General features: G+C 43.3%; 1 protein-coding gene across 3 annotated transcripts in view; it reads right to left on the reverse strand.

Moving 5' to 3' along the window:
- Nucleotides 1-5,885: 5,885 nt before the first annotated feature.
- Nucleotides 5,886-18,123, reverse strand: part of TMC5 (transmembrane channel like 5) — a 79,766-nt gene continuing 67,528 nt past the window's right edge. For all 3 annotated transcript variants that reach the window (XM_047839545.1, XM_047839544.1, XM_047839546.1), the window contains 5 exons: nt 15,840-16,013; nt 13,510-13,588; nt 8,745-8,849; nt 7,148-7,190; nt 5,886-6,400 (listed from right to left, as the gene is read on the reverse strand). In XM_047839545.1, coding sequence (XP_047695501.1) covers nt 6,354-6,400; nt 7,148-7,190; nt 8,745-8,849; nt 13,510-13,588; nt 15,840-16,013 — 448 coding nt within the window. In that variant the 3' untranslated portion in view covers nt 5,886-6,353. The remainder of the gene's footprint in view (nt 6,401-7,147; nt 7,191-8,744; nt 8,850-13,509; nt 13,589-15,839; nt 16,014-18,123) is intronic.

Here is an 18,123-nt window from a genome sequence, read left to right on the forward strand (position 1 = left end):
GCCCTGAGCTTAGTCATGACTTCCTCCTGAGCCCCAGTGGGTCACCAGCCTCACACTCACAGCAGCCAGACCACCAGTCCGCACAGCTAGATGGCAGAGAGAAGCACACTGAGTTTTGCTATGGTTGGTGTTGGCAAGAGCATGATAGATGGGGCTGGGGACGTTTTCATCAATATTTACAAAGACATTTTCTCGAATCTAAAGATCAACAACAGGACAAAGATTTATCCAATGAATGGAACAAATAACTGCATGTCCTTTCATGTCACATCATGACATGTGACATGAGGATGTCAAGAGGAGGAGGTGACCAAAGAAAACGTCTGCAGACTGAATCCCCACTTTGGCAAACAGACTGCACAGCAACCAACAAGGGAGGAATTCTCTTGGAGGCAGCACAGCATTAACCTCCTTTCTGTTGTGGGAAGACTTCTTGAGAGCCTCTTGACCTTTGTCCCAAATCCATTTTGCCCTTGACTCGGGCCCAATTAAGGATTTAGATCCAGTGCTAAGGTCCTTGAAGATTGGAGAATTTGGATGAAGAAAGAAAGTGTTAGTACTACTCTTAAGCACTTGGATGGCTTAGTATAGGGCTTAAAAACATAGTATTTGGGATCAGAGAAAACTAAATCCAATTTTATGTTTAGCAACCTAATACATGGCCTTGGGCAAGTTATTGATTCATTTGTACAATAGGGGCAGTATTGGTACCACCCTAGGGAGTGGCTGATTAAATGACAGGGTGCATGTAAAAGGTTTGTTAAATAACTAACATTTACGGACTCCCTAACGTACACTAGACACTGTTTGAAATGCTTTCCATGTGTTTGCTCTGCAACACCACCATAAGGTTGCTACCATCACAATCCCACATTATAGCGAAGGAGACCAAAGCACAGGGAAGTTAAGTAACTTGCCCAAAGTCACACAACAGTAATAGTGTAAGGATTTGGTCCCGGTGATATAGTTCCAGAGCTCACACTTCATACCTCTGCCTATCCTCACATCCAGCCCGTAGCAAGGACTCCCTAATGAGGAACAATCATTCCCAACCCTATAATGGTGCCTGTCACATAATGGATGCTCAATAAGTGTTTGCTGGAGGAATGAATTATGGGATAGCCAAGTGGAAACTTCTTGAGGAAACTGGAGGTGCAGACCTAGTGTGCAGTGGGAGTTGTAGATAAATGATTCAGAATTCAGCAGATCGGGGGTCATCTAAAGTCAAGATAGATGGCATTCTTTCCAAGAAAGTCAATACAAATGAAAATTACATCCTCCGCTGTTCATTCAACTGCCCCTCTGTCCTCAGGCTGCCCCAGACAGGTAATATAGAAAGACTACCTCCAAAGACCTAAGAAATCCACTGCTGATTTACCAATGCTCGTTTTCTTATTTGGAGATCAGTGTCTGCAATCCTGTTTTGATAAGAATTTCACCAAAACAAATACTCTATTAGATTCAAATTTCTAAATAAAATTATACCTACCATTTCCTACAGTGGGAATAGTCCTTCAATGGGACAATAAACCACAGCTCTCAGGACAAATGAGGGTATGAATTAAGTTGCAAACACGCAGGCAAACCTTTAGCATGGAGTGATGGTTACCACAGTACAAGGTTATTTGGTTTCTTTAATCAAAACTACTAAGGGCTGATAACCTTGTATGTTCTCTTATCAAGCTAAATTATGCCTAAAATCTCACAATCTGATCAGCAGAGTATTACCGTATTACCAAGTATTACAACGAGGTCAGATATCAGCTAAGCACAATGGTCCTCAAAGGACGCTGTCCTTTGAGACCTGTATTTAGTATCAGCCTAAGGAGGACCTTGTTAGAAATGCACATCTCAAAGCCCATCCCAGAACTACTGAAGCTGAAACTCTGGGCTGGCTCTGTTTCAGCAAGTCCTCCAGGTGGTTCTGTTACTTGCTCAAGTCTGAGAACACCTGAGCCAGAGAAAAATCCTTAAGTCCTCAATCCTACCACTAACTAGCTATGAGACAGACAAATCATTTAACCTAGGTGTGCCCAACTTTTCATCTGTCAAATGGAGACCATATTTGCACCAATTGTCTCATAGCAATAGTGTTATGAGGTTCAAATGAAGGGGAAAATATGGAAGTGATTTGAAAAATGTGTGAACAGTGTAGCATATAAAAAAATGTGGAGGCACTCGAACACCAAACTACTCAGGGTGTGGTGCTCAGACCCAGGAGCTCTAGACAGAAATGCAGAGTCTCAGCCCCGATCCCTGAACTCACAAATTAGAAACTGCTTTGTATCAAGAGCCCAGGTGGTTAAGGTGAAGAACGATTACACAGGTGTAAGGCATTCCTTGTATGGGACAGGTGCAGTAATGAGCCAAGCAGAGGGGCCCCCTTGCTCCACACCTGAGCTCCTCCATCTCATGCTATCTCATGGTGGATCAGATATGTAAATGTTCTGAAAAGTTCCAACTTTGAGAATTTAGGAAGGTATTTGTGAAGTGCTACCATACTGAGACAATCCATATTATTAATGAGCTGACTTCTTGCCACTTGACCTCAATTCAAAGATTATAAAAACGTATTATCAGTCATGTGCTATTTTAGTCACTCCTTTTGTAATTGAACTTCACACAAAATCATCTCATTGCCTCAAAAATGAACTGAGCCATTCACCGCAGCCACATAAAGGATCCGATCCTGCAGAAATTTCAGAGCGGCTACCTATTTTTTATACTTAAAACTATAGGGGTTATCCGGCTTTTAAGTAACTGTTGGAAAGCATATGTTCCTTTTATCATTTTGGACTAATTAAAATTAGAGTTGAAGAGGAGGATGGGGAATATTCCCTGAATATTCTGATGCTCCCCATTGGCACGCTCTGATGCCTTTTATGGTCAGGCAAGTTTGGGAAGAACTACAGCAGTGGTCCCTTATCCCCAGGCAGACACCTGAAACCATGAATAGTACTGAACCTTATACAGACCATGTTTTTCCTATCACACACACCTGTGACAAAGCTTACTTTAGAAGTCAAGCACAGTAAGAGATTCACAACAATAATATACTGTAATACACGTTATGGGAATGTAATCTCTCTCAAAATATTGTCCCATACTCACCTTCTTGTGACGACGTGAGACGATAAAATGCCTACGTGACAAGATGAAGTGGGACGAGTGATGTAGGCGCTGTGACCTAGCGCTAGGCTGCTTCTGACCTCCTGACAAGGTCACAAGGAGGGTCATCTGCTTCCTGACTGCAGTTGACTGTGGGTCACTGAAACTTCGAAAAGTGAAACCATGGATAAGGTTCTCTAGATTCTGGCTCGGATCTCAGCCTGGCTTTCCACCGAGACCATTTGGGGAGCTCTAAAGAAAAAGTGCAGGAGCCTGATTTAGTTGGTCTAGACTGGGGCCTGAGCCTGGCTGTTGTCGATCAGCTCCCCCCGGTGATTCTGAGCATAGCCAGCATTGACCCGGAAGCCTAACGGGAGGCCCTGAGAGGACTGGAGGAGAGTTGGCCTCTATTATAGGGCTGAACTGTATTGACCCAAAATTCATATGCTGGAAATCTGAACCCCTGAAACCTCATAATGTAACCATATTTGGATATATGGCCTTTAATTAGGTGAGTTATATTACAGCCATTAGGGTGGGGCCTAATCAAATCTGCCCGGTGTCCTTATCAAGTAGAGGAAATTTGGACACGTAAAGGTACATACAGAGCAAAGACCAAGTGAGGACACAGTGAGAAGGTGACCATCTGCAAGCCAAGGAGGCATCAGAATGAAACCAAAACTGTGAACCCTGACAAGGACCATGACCTTGGACTTCCAGCCTCCAGAACTGTGGAAAAATACATTTGTGTTGTTTAAGCTAGCCAGTCCGTGGTATTTGGTTATGGCAACACTTGGCAGGCCAATACATCCCCTATCTCAAGCCCAAGTTTTTTGTTTTGGGGGCGTTTTAGTTTATTTATTTATTTTGAGGGGCGCCTGGGTGGCGCAGTCAGTTAAGCGTCCGACTTCAGCCAGGTCACGATCTCGCGGTCCGGGAGTTCGAGCCCCGCGTCAGGCTCTGGGCTGATGGCTCAGAGCCTGGAGCCAGTTTCCGATTCTGTGTCTCCCTCTCTCTCTGCCCCTCCCCCGTTCATGCTCTGTCTCTCGCTGTCCCAAAAATAAATCAACGTTGAAAAAAAAATATTTATTTATTTTGAGAGACAGTTGAGTGGGGGAGTGGCAGAGGGAGAGAGAGGAACAGAGAGAGAGAATCCCAAGCAGGCTCTGTGCTGTCAGCACATATGGGGCTTGAACTCATGAAAACATGAGATCATGACCGGAGCTAAAGTCAGATGCTTAACTGACTGAACCACCCAGGCCCAAGCCCAAGTTTTAAAAGCATCCTCATATCCGAATGCATGTGAAACCTACAGAGTAGATCTTTCTCCTTTGTTTATACCTCCAGTAGAAACAGGAGTTAACACAAGCAATGGAGGTTCATGGAAAGGCATTCCAGATAGAGGCTCTTAGCATATGGTAAGTGAGCAAAAATGTTGCTCTGGGAGCGAGTCCATATTTCAGTGCAGAAGCCAAAGAAGCACAAAACAGCTTTAACATGACACTGAGAGGGAAAAAAAATTACTTCAAACATCAGTTCAATGGACTGCCTTCACTAACCCCACAGATAAGTCTCCCATAGTGTCCTGGGCTTCTCCTTCACAGCACCTGTCACAATTACATTTAATTACTGTTCAATAGTAATTAAATTACTGTCTAAATTAATCTGCTAGAAATGAAGCACATGAGGGCAGAGTCTGTCTTGACTTGCTCAACATCTTATTTATAACCACTTCGCACATATTTGTTGAATGAATGAATGAATGAATGAATGAATGAATGAATGAATACTGCCACCAACTGCTAGCAGGGATGATACCAAAAAATTTTAACTCAGTTGATGAAATTTTGTTGATGAAATGAATTAACGAAAAAATAGGTGAATGAAAAAGTGAATCAGTGACTGAGCACTGATTGGATGCTTATGTTTCAAATGTATGTTAAATGTTTGCAAAATTCAGTTCCAATTAGATTTCACAGTAGTGATTACTCAAGAGGGGATGTCTCCCCTGAGTAATTTGGTAAATTGCACCTTTCTGCTGGATGCTTCAGTTCTAAGTAACGTCACATGCCTTGTGAATCATTTGGCAAATCTGCAAAAAAATGCCATATATTGGGGCATCTTGCTGGCTCAGTCAGAAGAACATGCCATTCTTGATCTTGGAGTTGTGGTGAGTTCAAGCCCCACATGGAGTGTAGAGATTACTTAAATAAAATAATTAAAAAAAAAAAAAAGACTGCTAGGGATGCCTGGGTTGCTCAGTCAAGTTAAGCATCTGACTCTTGATTTCAGCTCAGGTCATAATTTTGCAGTTTGTAACATCGAGCCCCGAGCTGGGCTCTGCACTGACAATACAATACAGAACCCACTTGGGATTCTCTCTCTCTCTCTCTCTCTCTCTCTCTCTCTCTCTCTCTCTCTCTCTGCCCTTCCTCTGCTCATGCACTCCCTTTCTCAACATAAACATTTTTTAAAAAAGAATGCTATATATACTGCGTGTGTGTGTGTATATATACACACACACACACACACACACACATATGTGCACACATGTACATTACACACACACACATATGTTCCACACATCACTGCTGGATTCATGTTTGATTCAACAAGACTTAGATGTTGACTTATGTGTCATCCTCACAGGGGCTAAGTCCCAGTCCACACCCACCCCCACCCCAGTCCAACCGCAAAGACTTGTACTTGATACGCAATAAAGTTTGTAGACAAGGCCTCTCGTTGTATTTTACCTTTGGGTAACATGGGATGTTTTTGTTCAAAACCATGAACAAATGTAGGTTCCCCAATTCAGAAACTTCACATTTCTGTTTGAGGATCCCATTTTTATTCAGGCTGGACTATTTGAGCACCAGTTTCCAAACTTTTGTCAGGTCTGGGAGCAGAGATTTCTAAGAACCAATAATTCATATGCACATCTCTTGAAGACTAAATGCATAATTCCCAGGCTATCTCTCCCAGGTTTTTGTGAACCAGTTTAAATGTTACAATAGTCTTTATTTTAAAATCCCAAATATTTTATCTTGGGAAATCAGCAATCCAGGTATAAAAAACCAGCAGGAAATAGCCAAATTTACTTCAGCATTTACACTGTGGTCAGTTTCTGCTCCTGGCTAATGATTTAAATTCCCTTCTGGGAAGCTCCAAAAGGCCCAGGGGTCATGGAAGAAGTTGTTCCATCTTGGTATTTTCATTTGACGGGTGCGTGGCTGCCGCAATAAACATTACACCTTTGGATTCTCTTCTTGAACTGATCGCCTAAATCGCAGGTCTGGGTTCGACACAGAAAAGAGTCGTTAGCACAGATATACGCCCTGCCTCACATCTCCAAGGTTAGACAAAATTCAAAATCACACAGCTTCTCATGCCTCCTGCCTTCTCATGCTAAGTTTCTTCAATTCTCCCCTGGAACGTCCATCATTTGGATGCCATCAGTAAATGTGATCCCAAAACGATGAATGGGTTTGTTTGGTTCCTCCCCAGTATTCATTCCCCCCTGGCCTCAGCTCCAGGTTTTCTTTGGGAAGCCCCTCTTCCCCATTCTCAGTCCTCGTGGTCTGTTAGGTTGTACCACCTCTATTTACAGATCTCTGATCTGGCAAATGAAATCATCACATTTTCATGGCCACAGCAACTGGTTCATGGTGCACATGTCACCCAGTTGGATCCAATGAAACACAGTGAGAATTCTGGGTGTCTCATTCCTTCCCACTAGACTTGAACCTGAGAAGGTACAAGAGGCTGACAAAAGGGTCTTGCAATTGTTAGGAAGAACCTATTTGAGAAAGGAGTTAACGTGGAAAAGAATGGAACAGAAAGAAACCAGGTTCTGGTAACATATTGCATCCCAGCTTCTGGCCGCACCTAAAGCAAGAATTATTCTTGGATTTTTGCTGAAGCCAGCTTGGGTGGGTTCTTTTCATTGAACGAGTAACTGATATATGAGCAGTTCTGACCCTCTACCTTGAGATACATCATTTGGTTAAATGAGGTCTTCAGTGCCAACGCCCTTACTCACCATGAGCAGCGTTGTGTTCCCTGACATGCAAAGGGCTTGTTTGCTGAAAGAGAAGAAAAGCAGGGGCCTCATCACTGGGAAAGAATACAGGCCCACCTCCTGTTGCCTCGTTGGTGGGATTTGCGAGCCCCCACCATTTTAAAATTAAGATATGGCAGATGAAGACCAAGGCTCAGCCACAGACACAGCAAAAAGGTTTGGTTTGGTCTTTTAGGGACAGTAATTCCATTAGTTTATCCGTTCATTTACAGACATTTACTGAGCATCGACAATATGCCAGGTAATATATTAGGACCTGGGGCTGTCAAGGTACAGATCAAGACTCTGCCTGCGTAAGATTTGCAATAGGGCCTGTAGATCCCATAACTACCTCGTGCTGACAATATCAATGTGCACAGATAGTGAATGGCCTGGCAGTCTCTTCCAACAAGGTCCTAACTTCTTAAATCAGTGGCATTTGAATTAAGATGGGTTTATGGTTGGGGTGCCTGGGTGGCTCAGTCGGTTGAGCATCTGGCTCTTGATTTCAGCTCAGATCATAATCCTGGGGTCATGGGATCGAGCCCCACATCAGGTTCCATGCTGAGTGTGGAGCCTGCTTACGATTTTTCTCTCTCTCTTTCCCTCTGCCCCCTCCCATGCTCATGTGCTCTCTCTCTCTCTCCCTCTCAAATAAATATTTTTAAAAATTTTTTTTAATGCTTCTTTATTTTTGAAGGAGAGAGAGACAGAGTGTGAGTGGGGGGAAAGCAGAGACAGAGGGAGACACAGAATCTGAAGCAGGCTCCAGGCTCTGAGCTGTCAGCACAGAGCCCGACGCGGGACTTGAACTCACGAACCACGAGATCATGACCTGAGCCGAAGTCGGACGCTTAACCAACTGAGCCACCCAGGTGCTCCTCAAATAAATATTTTTAAAAAGATGGGTTTACTGTTTATTCATATTTTCCAGAACACCAAGGATGCCATCAAGGGCTTTGGAATTAGAACAGGAATGAAACTGGTAAAATCTTTTTAAGAGCATGATATGGCAATTATCTATTAACATCATTATGTGCACGCCCTTTGGCAAAAATACTCACATAAAAATAATTGAAACAAAAATATTTCACTACACAGTTTTTAGTATTTTAAAAAAACTGAAAACAACCCAAATGTCCATATATGTACAGACCGAAACAATGTCTGAAATACAGTACTAAGTGATGAGGGACGGGATTATGATACTATGTGTATAGTAAAGCCCCAGTTTTCTAATAAACAAAAAATGTTAGTAGATGCATGTATATTTGTGGATGCCCAGGGGAAAAGATCTGGAAGAATGTACACTGAATCATTCACACGGTGGGGTGAGGGCATTTTCCTTCTCGGTGGGATATACTTCTGTATGATTGGATTATAGAAAAGATGCGTGCAAACTCCAGGAGGGCCTTCACCATGACAGGTTGAACGAATGAGTATTATTTGTTAAATAAAAAATAGAGAAATGTTTAAACATAAAAAGTGAAGTGCCCCATGTCATTCTAGTTTCCTGATGCACTTTTCCCAAGGAGGCAAGTCTGTGTCACAGGGATCCGAAGGTGACCTTCACTCTCACCTCTGCATCCCTCCTTTCCATGGTGAACGAGCTGGTGTTTGCTCTCTTCTCCATATCCTGCAGCTTGGCCAACTTTTCTATCAGGAACATTTTATCTTTGCCCTCCTGCCAAGAAGGAAAGCAAAAACAAGAACAAAAACATGGAGGTTGGTGTGAGCAAACGATGGAAAGAAGGTTGATTTTTTTTTTTTTTTAGGCAGGTAGGGTTCCAGACACAGGATAGAGACTGCCACCATGTTTTCTCTTGATGAAAGAGTAGGAACATTTCACAGCAAAGCCAAATTAACCCATACCTTCCTGAATTGGCACATTCTCCACTAAAGCAATTCCAGCAGGCTCAAGTAGCAGCCTTCTCTATCCCGCAGCTAGAAGTAACTTACACGCCCAGGACTGTCTGAAGGCCCAGGACAAATGGTGTATAGCAGCCCCTTCTCAGCATGCCCTCCATCTCAGAATGCTGTCTGGGCACCCAGCACTGCCTGGGCTGGCCCTGTCTTCCCATTGAGAATGTCAAAGCTTATATAGCTCTGCATCGAGGGACATCAAACATATTTCACCTGGCAAAGTTATCAGTGTTAATGGAGTAGACCAGATAAACATCTCCCAAACTGGGAAGAGGAACAAAGGAAAGGGCTATGTCCTCCCCAGGAGCATGACTCACTTCCCTGTGAATCTGTTGCAGATGAGAGGGCGGTATAATCCACCAGTGTTGAAGTGGGCTAGCAAGCACCATTGATGGGCTGTCCGGTCTAGATCAATCCCATTTCTCACGCCCTTGTTTCTCCTTCAACTTTCAATCACTGATTTTAGCAATTAGCTATTATTATTATTTAGCATCCAACAATTATTGCTGTGGTATTTGCTTCATAATAATTTTCTATTTCCCTCATTCTTTCTACTTTTATTCACTGGAATTCTGCAAAGGAGAGCTGTCCTTGGGAAATGGCATTTTAAACAACTCCGCAAGGGGCGCCTGGGTGGCTCACGTTGGTTAAGCGTCTAACTTCACCTCAGGTCACGATCTCACAGTTTGTGGGTTTGAGCTCTGTGTCAGGCTCTGTGCTGACAGCTCAGAGCCTGGAGCCCGCTTCAGATTCTGTCTGTCTCTCTCTCTCTCTCTCTCTCTCTCTCTCTCTCTCTCTCTCTCTCTCTCCCCCTTCCCTGCTTGTGCTCTCTCTCTCTCAAAAATAAAATAAACTTTTTTTTTTAAAGCAAGTCTGCTAGCAGTCTTGGATATAGCCAACATGTTTGTAAATTGCTGGTCTGTAACAGCTGTTTCCATACTTTTGTGCCAATTAGAATTACCTGGAGAGCCTGCAAAAATGCAAACTCAGGATTTATCCAACTCATCTTGACTCAGGGAGATAAACCTGCATTTTAGTTAAAAGCACCATTCAAATCCCACCATTTACTAGCCCTATGACTTTGGGCAGCTCACTTCGCTCTGTAAACCTTAGAATCCTTAATTTTAAAATAGGAATTAAAGATGTATATGTCCCAGTGCGAGTAATAAAAAATCAGAATTTTTGTTCATTATTTAGCACATTTCAGGCATCATGTAAGTACTCAACAAATGTTACCTGTTGCCACTACTGGTTAGAGGAGATCAGGGTAATTGGAATTTGCATTTTTAATAAGCATCCAAGAGTTACTGATGTAGGTGATCACACTTTGAGAAGGACTGTTATTAGCCTATTCCCAGCCCCTTAGGCTGGGTTCCTCTGGAGACAATGTCCCTGTCTTTGTGGCGCATCCTCTGGACAAGATTCCCAAGCATGCAGGCCTGCAGTGATGCTTCTGGTGCCTCCCTGAAATGATGCCATCTAAATTCCTCCCCAGTTTACCTGGTACTGCCCTTACAATAGAAGGCTTTAGAAACAAATCTCTCCCCTGGTAAGATATCCGTAAGACTTGCCCAAAACAATTCAAAGTGCTACATCAGAAAAATACAGGTGATGCTTCTGGAGACGAGCAGGGGAGATCATAAGTAAACCATGCCCTTTCTTTACACCATCTAAAAAACCAACTCAAATGATCTGAAACCCAAAGGTTCAAGCAGCTAGAACCGTGAGGAATCTTGGGCACCTGGGTGGCTCAGTTGGTTAAGCGTTGGACTCTTTATTTTGGCTCAGGTCATGACCTCATGGTCATGAGACTGAGCCCCAAATCAGGCTCCGTCTGCATTGGGCATGGAGCCTGTGTGGGATTCTCTCTCTCCCTCTCTCTGTCTGTCCCTCTCCTGCTCACTCACATATGCACTTGGCGCAGTCTCTTTCACTCCTTCAAAATAAATAAATAAACATTAAAAAAACAAAAGAACCCTGAGGAATCCTGCTTCTTCCCCAAGTTCTTAGATGTAAGTGTTCATGTCACAATTACGTTGCTATTTAGAAGAAAAGAGAACGAGTCCAGTATCAATGAGCATCCATATTCCCAGACTGTGGTCTCTAAATACCATCTCACCAGGACTCCTTGAATAAATGTCTGACTGGTGTTCTGGGACAGATAATAAACAAGAAGAGCCTGGAACATCTTGTCCTTTCAGAGAGCAAGAAAACTATCGAAGACTTTCTGGGGTCATGTCAAAAGAACCCGGGAACTAATTCAAAAGGAATTTGATTAGCAACGAATCAATGAGGGTATTTAAGCATAAAAAAATTATTATAATTGAAAGAAGCAAAGTATACTTAAATCTATGAATTCATAATGATAATTTAAAAATCCTCACTGGCCACATTTTGGGGTTGCTAGGAGTAGTTGGTTGAATAGTGTCTCCTTTGTAAAAATATTTGTCCAAGTTAAACCAACCCCAGTACCTGCGAATATGGCCTTGTTGGAAATAAGGTCTTTGCAGACATAATTAAAGATTGTCGGATGAGATCATTCTGAATGAGGATGAACCCTAAACTCAATGACAAGTCCTTAGAAGAGAAGGAGAAACAGGCACACAGAGAAAAAGAATTTGTGAAGATGGAGGTAGGAATGGGAGTTATGAAGCCCTAAGCCAAGAAACAGCCAGGTTAGCCAGTGGCCACCAGAATAAGCTAGGAGAGGCATGGAACAGATTCTCAGAGCTCCAGAAGGTACCAACTTCCTGACACCTTGATTTTGGACTTTGGCCTCCAGAACTATGGGGTAACAATGTTCTGTTATTTTAAGCCACCAAGTTCGGGGTTATTTGCCATGGCAGGCCTTAGGAAATGAATACCCTAGGGTATCAACTCAGCATTTCAAAAACTGGTCAATGAAGGGGGAAAAAATCATGCATTTCTCTTTCCTCTATAAACTTTATTTCAAAGTAATAAAATAGTTGATGAGCAAAAATTCTTTTTTTCATAGAAAAATTCTAGCTAATAAATGCAAAAGAAATTGTAGGATTAGAGTACTACTGTTCTGTCATTTCTAACAAAATCAGTGGGTCTTCTAGGCAATACTCCTCAAAGGCTGCAAAATCCATCAGGTGAAAGGAGAGTGGGGAGCTTTCTGATGGATGGGTCAGGCTAACAAAGCATGGACCCACTGATCACTTTTCACATCACACAAAAAGAGACATGTAGACATTTTATGTCTCAAGGGGATACCATAAGAAGTGCATAGCATCATCTATGAAGTGTTCTAGCTAAAACACTGAAATGGATTTAGTCGGGTTTTTAAATCTCATTGCCAGGGTACAGGAAATAAAAAGAAGCATACTAAATACCACCACAAGGCTGCAAATCAGATATATCCAGAATGTGAGAACTACTACAAGACAAAGGACCTGTTTTCTTCAACGGTAAATGGCAAAGAAGAAGGGAGGGGTGAACAATTATAGATTCAAGGAAACAACAGACATATGGACCAAATGCAACATGTGGCACTTTCCCAGACCCTGATTCGAACAACTCGACTGTAAAAAGACACTTCATGGGACCAATGGGGCAATTTCACCTTTGATGGCATGTGAGACGATAATAAGGAATTATCAAGTTTTCTTTTAGGTATGATGAGGGTATTATGGTTGTTTTTTTTTTAATCTCTCTCAGACACATAGAAATTTTTACAGATAAAATGATATAAAGTCTAGGATTTGCTTTAAAACAATCCAGATATTTGCAGTGAAGGGTTAGTGTAGATAAAATAAGAATATACAAAAAAAAATTTAAACTTATTTACTTATTTTTGAGAGAGAGAGAGAGTGTGTGCATGAGCAGGAGGGGGACAGAGAGAGGGAGAGAGAGACAGAGAGACTCCTAAGCAGGCTCTGTGCTGTCAGTGCAAAGCCCAACGTGGGGCTCAATCTCTCAAACTGTGAAATCATGAACTGAACTGAAATCAAAAGTCAGACTCTCAACCAACTGAGCCACCCAGGCGCCCCCAAGAGTATACAAATGTTGACGGTAGTTGGTGCTGGGTGGGGGGGCAGATGTAAGTTCATTGTACTATTCTCTTTTGGAGTATAACTGCAAGTTTGCATTATAAAATGTTTACAGAAAAGTGGGAGGATGGGGCGCCCGGGTGGCTCAGTCGGTTGAGCGTCCAACTTCGGCTCAGGTCACGATCTCACGGTTTGTGAGTTCGAGCCCCGCGTCAGGCTCTGTACTGATGGCTCAGAGCCTGGAGCCTGCTTCGGATTCTGTGTCTCCCTCTCTCTCTCTCTGCCCCTTCCCTGCTCACAGCTTTGTCTCTCTCTGTCTCTGAAAACTGAATAAACCTTAAAAATATATATATATAAAAAAAAAAAGAAAAGTGGGAGGAGGATACCAGAGGAGCTAACTGAACTTACATTAATAATCTGTTCATGGAGCAATCTGATCATAATCTTCCTTCCCTCTGTGATCTGCCAGTAAAGATAGGTGATGATTCTGGAGAAGAAAAGAAAGAATGACAGACACTTGTGCCAATATTTTGCAGGCCCCAAATTCCAACTGGTCTCAAAGGAACTGAGATATTCTCTTGCAAGTGGATTTTGTCCCAACAGTTTTCCTGAAAAGTTGTGTCTGGATGAATTACAGGTTCAATACATCCGAGCAACCTGGCTGCACGTGGAATCACATGAAAGATGGAAAAAAGACTCATTCCATGGCCTGTCCCCAGATTAATTAACTAGCATCTCTGGGCATAGGGCCAGACAATAGTATTTTTTTTTTTATGTTTATGTTTTTATTTTGAGAGAGAGAGAACACTTGGAGGAGGGGCAGAGAGAGAGAATCCCAAGCAGGCTCCACATGTCCGTGCCGAGCCCAATGCCGGCCCCATCCCACGACCCTGGGATCATGACCTGAGCTGAAATCAAAAGCCAGACGTTCAACCGACTGAGCCATCCACGCACCCCTATTTTCTTTCTATTTAATATGGAGCACTCCATTGGTAATATAACCACATCCAGACCTGTCTTCAAAAATTAAATTCCAGGGGCGCCTGGGTGACCCAGTTGGTTAAACGTCCGACTTCGGCTCAGGTCATGATCTTGCAGTTTGTGAGTTCGAGCCCTGTGTCGGGCTTTGTGCTGACAGCTCAGAGCCTGGAGGCTGCCTTGGATTCTGTGTCTCTCCATCTCTTGGCCCTTCCCCTGCTCATGCTCTGTGTCTCTCTGTCTCTCAATAATAAATAAACCTTAACAAAAAAATTTTTTAATAAAAAAACACAAAAATTAAATTCCAGGAACAGATGATGATTAAGAATCATTCAAGTATTGCCCAATACAAATGTAAAATAAAACTTGGCTGTAATATAACTATCTCACAGACTTCTAAATCAATCTCCCATGTATTTTAGGTTTACAAAATAAATTCCCACAAGAATACAGAATGAACATAGCATAAATTCTCATATGGAATATACTTACCTCCAAAAACTATATCAGTTAAATTGGATAATAAAGGCTTGGAATCAAAAATTTCATAAAAGGAAAAAAAGATGTGCCCAGTGGGTAATATGAAACTCAAAGTATCTTCTTAAAATAGGATCATTTAGGGGTGCCTGGGTGGCTCAGTCAGTTAAGCATCTGACTTCAACTCAGGTCATGATCTCGCGACTCCTGAGTTTGAGCCCCGCGTTGGGCCCTGTGCTGACAGCTCAGAGCCTGGAGCCTGCTTCAGATTCTGTCTCCCTCTCTGCCCCTCCCTGACTCATACTCTGTTTCTCTCCCAAAAATAAACATTAAAAAAAAAAAAAGGAAAAAAGAAAAGTGAACGGTAATTTCAATTCCTGTTCCAGTATATCCAGCACATCTACCTTTAACTCCAGCTTGCTGAGAACCACATCTCCACCCCATACTGAAACCTGTAGATCTGATGGCTTTAAATTCTTGATGTAGCAATTCACATAGCTCATCAAAATTAGAGTCACATGTATGACTCCGGCATCTTTTCAGGTGCAGAGGAGTAAAATACAGAAAGCCAAAGAGTACCGTGGAGTCCCCTCCACCTCAGGCATCTGGCACCCACCCCTGGCAGTGGGGCCAGAAATAATTGTTTTTATTTGAAAACAAAAGAACGCTATCACACATATGAACAATGCCCAACCCATTTGAACATAATGCCAATCTTAGAAAGCATCACACATATAATTTTCCTAAGCATTCTCAAATCCAAATTTTCATTTTGTTTTCATGCTATTTCTTAAAAGGGGACACAGCAGGTATTGCTTTCTTCATAAAACAGGCAAAAAAAAAAAAAAGCTCACAAAAAACAAAAAATGAAAACACCTGGGACAAGATGATAGTAAGCAACTCTTAAAAATTCAAGAGCATGGGGCACCTGGGTGGCTCAGTCAGTTGAGCGTCCGACTTCGGCTCAGGTCATGATCTTGCGGTCCGTGAGTTCAAGCCCCGCGTCAGGCTCTGTGCTGACAGCTCAGAGCCTGGAGCCTGTTTCGGAATCTGTGTCTCCCTCTCTCTCTGACCCTCCCCCGTTCATGCTCTTGTCTCTCTCTGTCTCAAAAATAAAAACGTTAAAAAAAATTAAAAAAAAAATTCAAGGGCAAAGTCAGGAGCATCCAGAACACTGAGCTACACTGTAGCCGTTTGCTCTCCTGGGAAACATTCCCCAGACTATCCACATGTCTTGTTAATGACACGTTTTCTCCACCAGTTTCCCAAAGCACTCCACTTACAACACAATGAGGGTGAGGATGAAAAAGAAGTGCACACTTCCGATGAGGTTCTGGTAGATCCAAACAACCCACAGGTAGCCGGGCCTTTTACTCAGGGTATCGATCCAGCTATAGATGGAGTGAATGAAGAAGGGCAGACCTCGAAATGGGCCACAATCAGCTGAAGGTTTCAATCTGGTAAAATGGGAGACAGGAAAACATCTGTAGCGTGAGACTCTGGTATAGCTTGTTCTAAAACCAAACTGTCCTTTCTGGGTTCTGGACCAGCAATGCCTGCCTGATGTACCCATACCCTCCCTCCCAAGGAAGCTCTCTTCCTCACGGCCTCAACAGGTATGTTTTGTCCGTGTGACCCCACTGAGGCTCAGCTCCCAGACAGGGTTATATCATCTGATCTAATGGTAGCCGATCCCAAGAGTGGCAGTGAACTTTGTGGTATCCTGGCTTGAATAAATGAACTGGGTGATCAGATTCTTTTTCTTGGGAACTTGAACTAAGACATATGAAGAAGGGACCCTGCAATCTATGGAAGGTGAGGTTGTGGCAATGAGGGCCACATGCAGTCAGTTGTTATGAATTAGCAGAAACTAGCAGGAAACTAAGAACTGGTTAGGAAGAGAGAGAAAAGAGAGAAGCAAAGACATCATAAAACAGAGTAGACTGCCCTGAAGCCACTTGAGTTCCTGATGGTTCCAGTTCCATCTGTATCCTAAAAATCAACTCCTGGGGCACCTGCGTGGTTCAGTCGGTTAAGTGTCCAACTTTGGCTCATGTCATGATCTCGCGGTTCGTGAGTTCAAACCCCACATCCAGCTCTGCACTGACAGTCTGCCTGGGAGTCTCTCTCTCTCTCTCTCTGTCTCTCTCTGACCTTTCCCCCACTCGCTCTCTCTCAAAATAAATAAACTTAAAAAAAATCAACTCTTTTGTTTGTTTGCTTCATTCATTCATTCATTCTATAAAAGCTTATTTCACCTGTTCCAAGTGCTGTGCTAGATACTAAGCCCTTGGGGATTCCATAGCAACAAGACAGACATGGTCTCTGTCCTCCCAGGTTTACATTTTAGTAAGAAAAATGGACAACTAATGAGCTAATGATTAAACAAAGATTCAAGTGAAGGCATTTCTGACTGTGAACGGTGGAGTGAAGAAAAGAAAGTGCCCCTAGAGGGAGAAGAGGTGGGAAAGACAGTAGGCAAGCATGGTCATGAAGGTTAGATCTCGAGGATGACTTCTGAGCTGAGACCCAGAGTGGGGGACAGAAGGCCGCCAGGCAGAGGGAGTGGGGAGAACACACACAGGACTCCACCTTGTGTTGGGAGAGGCTCACAGGGTCCCAGGAATGGAGCAAGAGTCATGAGGATGAAGGAAGGGTGGAGCCAACGTGGGGTGAGGTTGGAGAGCAAGGAGGGAACCAGCTCAGACAGGGCATTTAGGTTCATTTAGTGGAAGTTTAGTCCCCATTCTGGGAAACTGCAGGCCTCTAGGAAGTGAGGAAGTCCTGCCATCACCTGGTGGGTGATGACCAAACTAAGACACATTTGCTCCTTTGGCTGTTGTGTCTGCTGGTTACCAAGGGGACTTGGGTTCAATACTGTATTAAGCACATCTTCTTACTCTGATGTTTTGACATCTGGGGCCTTACAGACCCTGGAGAGATAGCCCCTCCTGGGAGCTCCCCTACATGGTATGTCTTTTCCATGCAAAACAACCAACCCAGAGCCCACACCCCACCCTCCACCTCCTCCATCAGGCTCTCACACTCAGGGTCACTCTCCCCCTGCCCTGATCCCCACAGGGCCAGGTAACCAGATAAATCCAGACAGCCCCCAAAGCCACTGAAATTGTTCAAACGAGCCAATCCTAAACCTTCCTATCCTCCTTCGCCCTTTCCTTCCCAGGGAAACCACAATAAAGGTTCTTTTTTTTTTTTTAATTATTTTTTAGTGTTTATTTATTATTGAGAGACAGAGCATGAACATGGGAGGGGCAGAGAGAGGAGGAGTCACAGAATCCAAAGAAGGTTCCAGGCTCTGAACTGTCAGCACAGAGCCCCACGCGGGGCTCAAACTCACAAACTGAGAGATCATGACCTGAGCTGAAGTCAGACGCTTAACCGAAGGAGCCATCCAGGTGCCCCAACCACAATAAAGGTTCTTGCCCACACTTTCTCCTCACTCCCGCTGTGTCCTGACCAACCCTGGGATTCCCTCATGTGGCCCCCTGTGGTGTGGCATCCCCACCCCCACTACCACTTCTACTGGGATCTGAGCAAAATAAATCA

The sequence above is a fragment of the Prionailurus viverrinus genome, chromosome E3 (genome assembly GCF_022837055.1).
Source record: "Prionailurus viverrinus isolate Anna chromosome E3, UM_Priviv_1.0, whole genome shotgun sequence".
Lineage (NCBI taxonomy): Eukaryota > Metazoa > Chordata > Mammalia > Carnivora > Felidae > Prionailurus > Prionailurus viverrinus.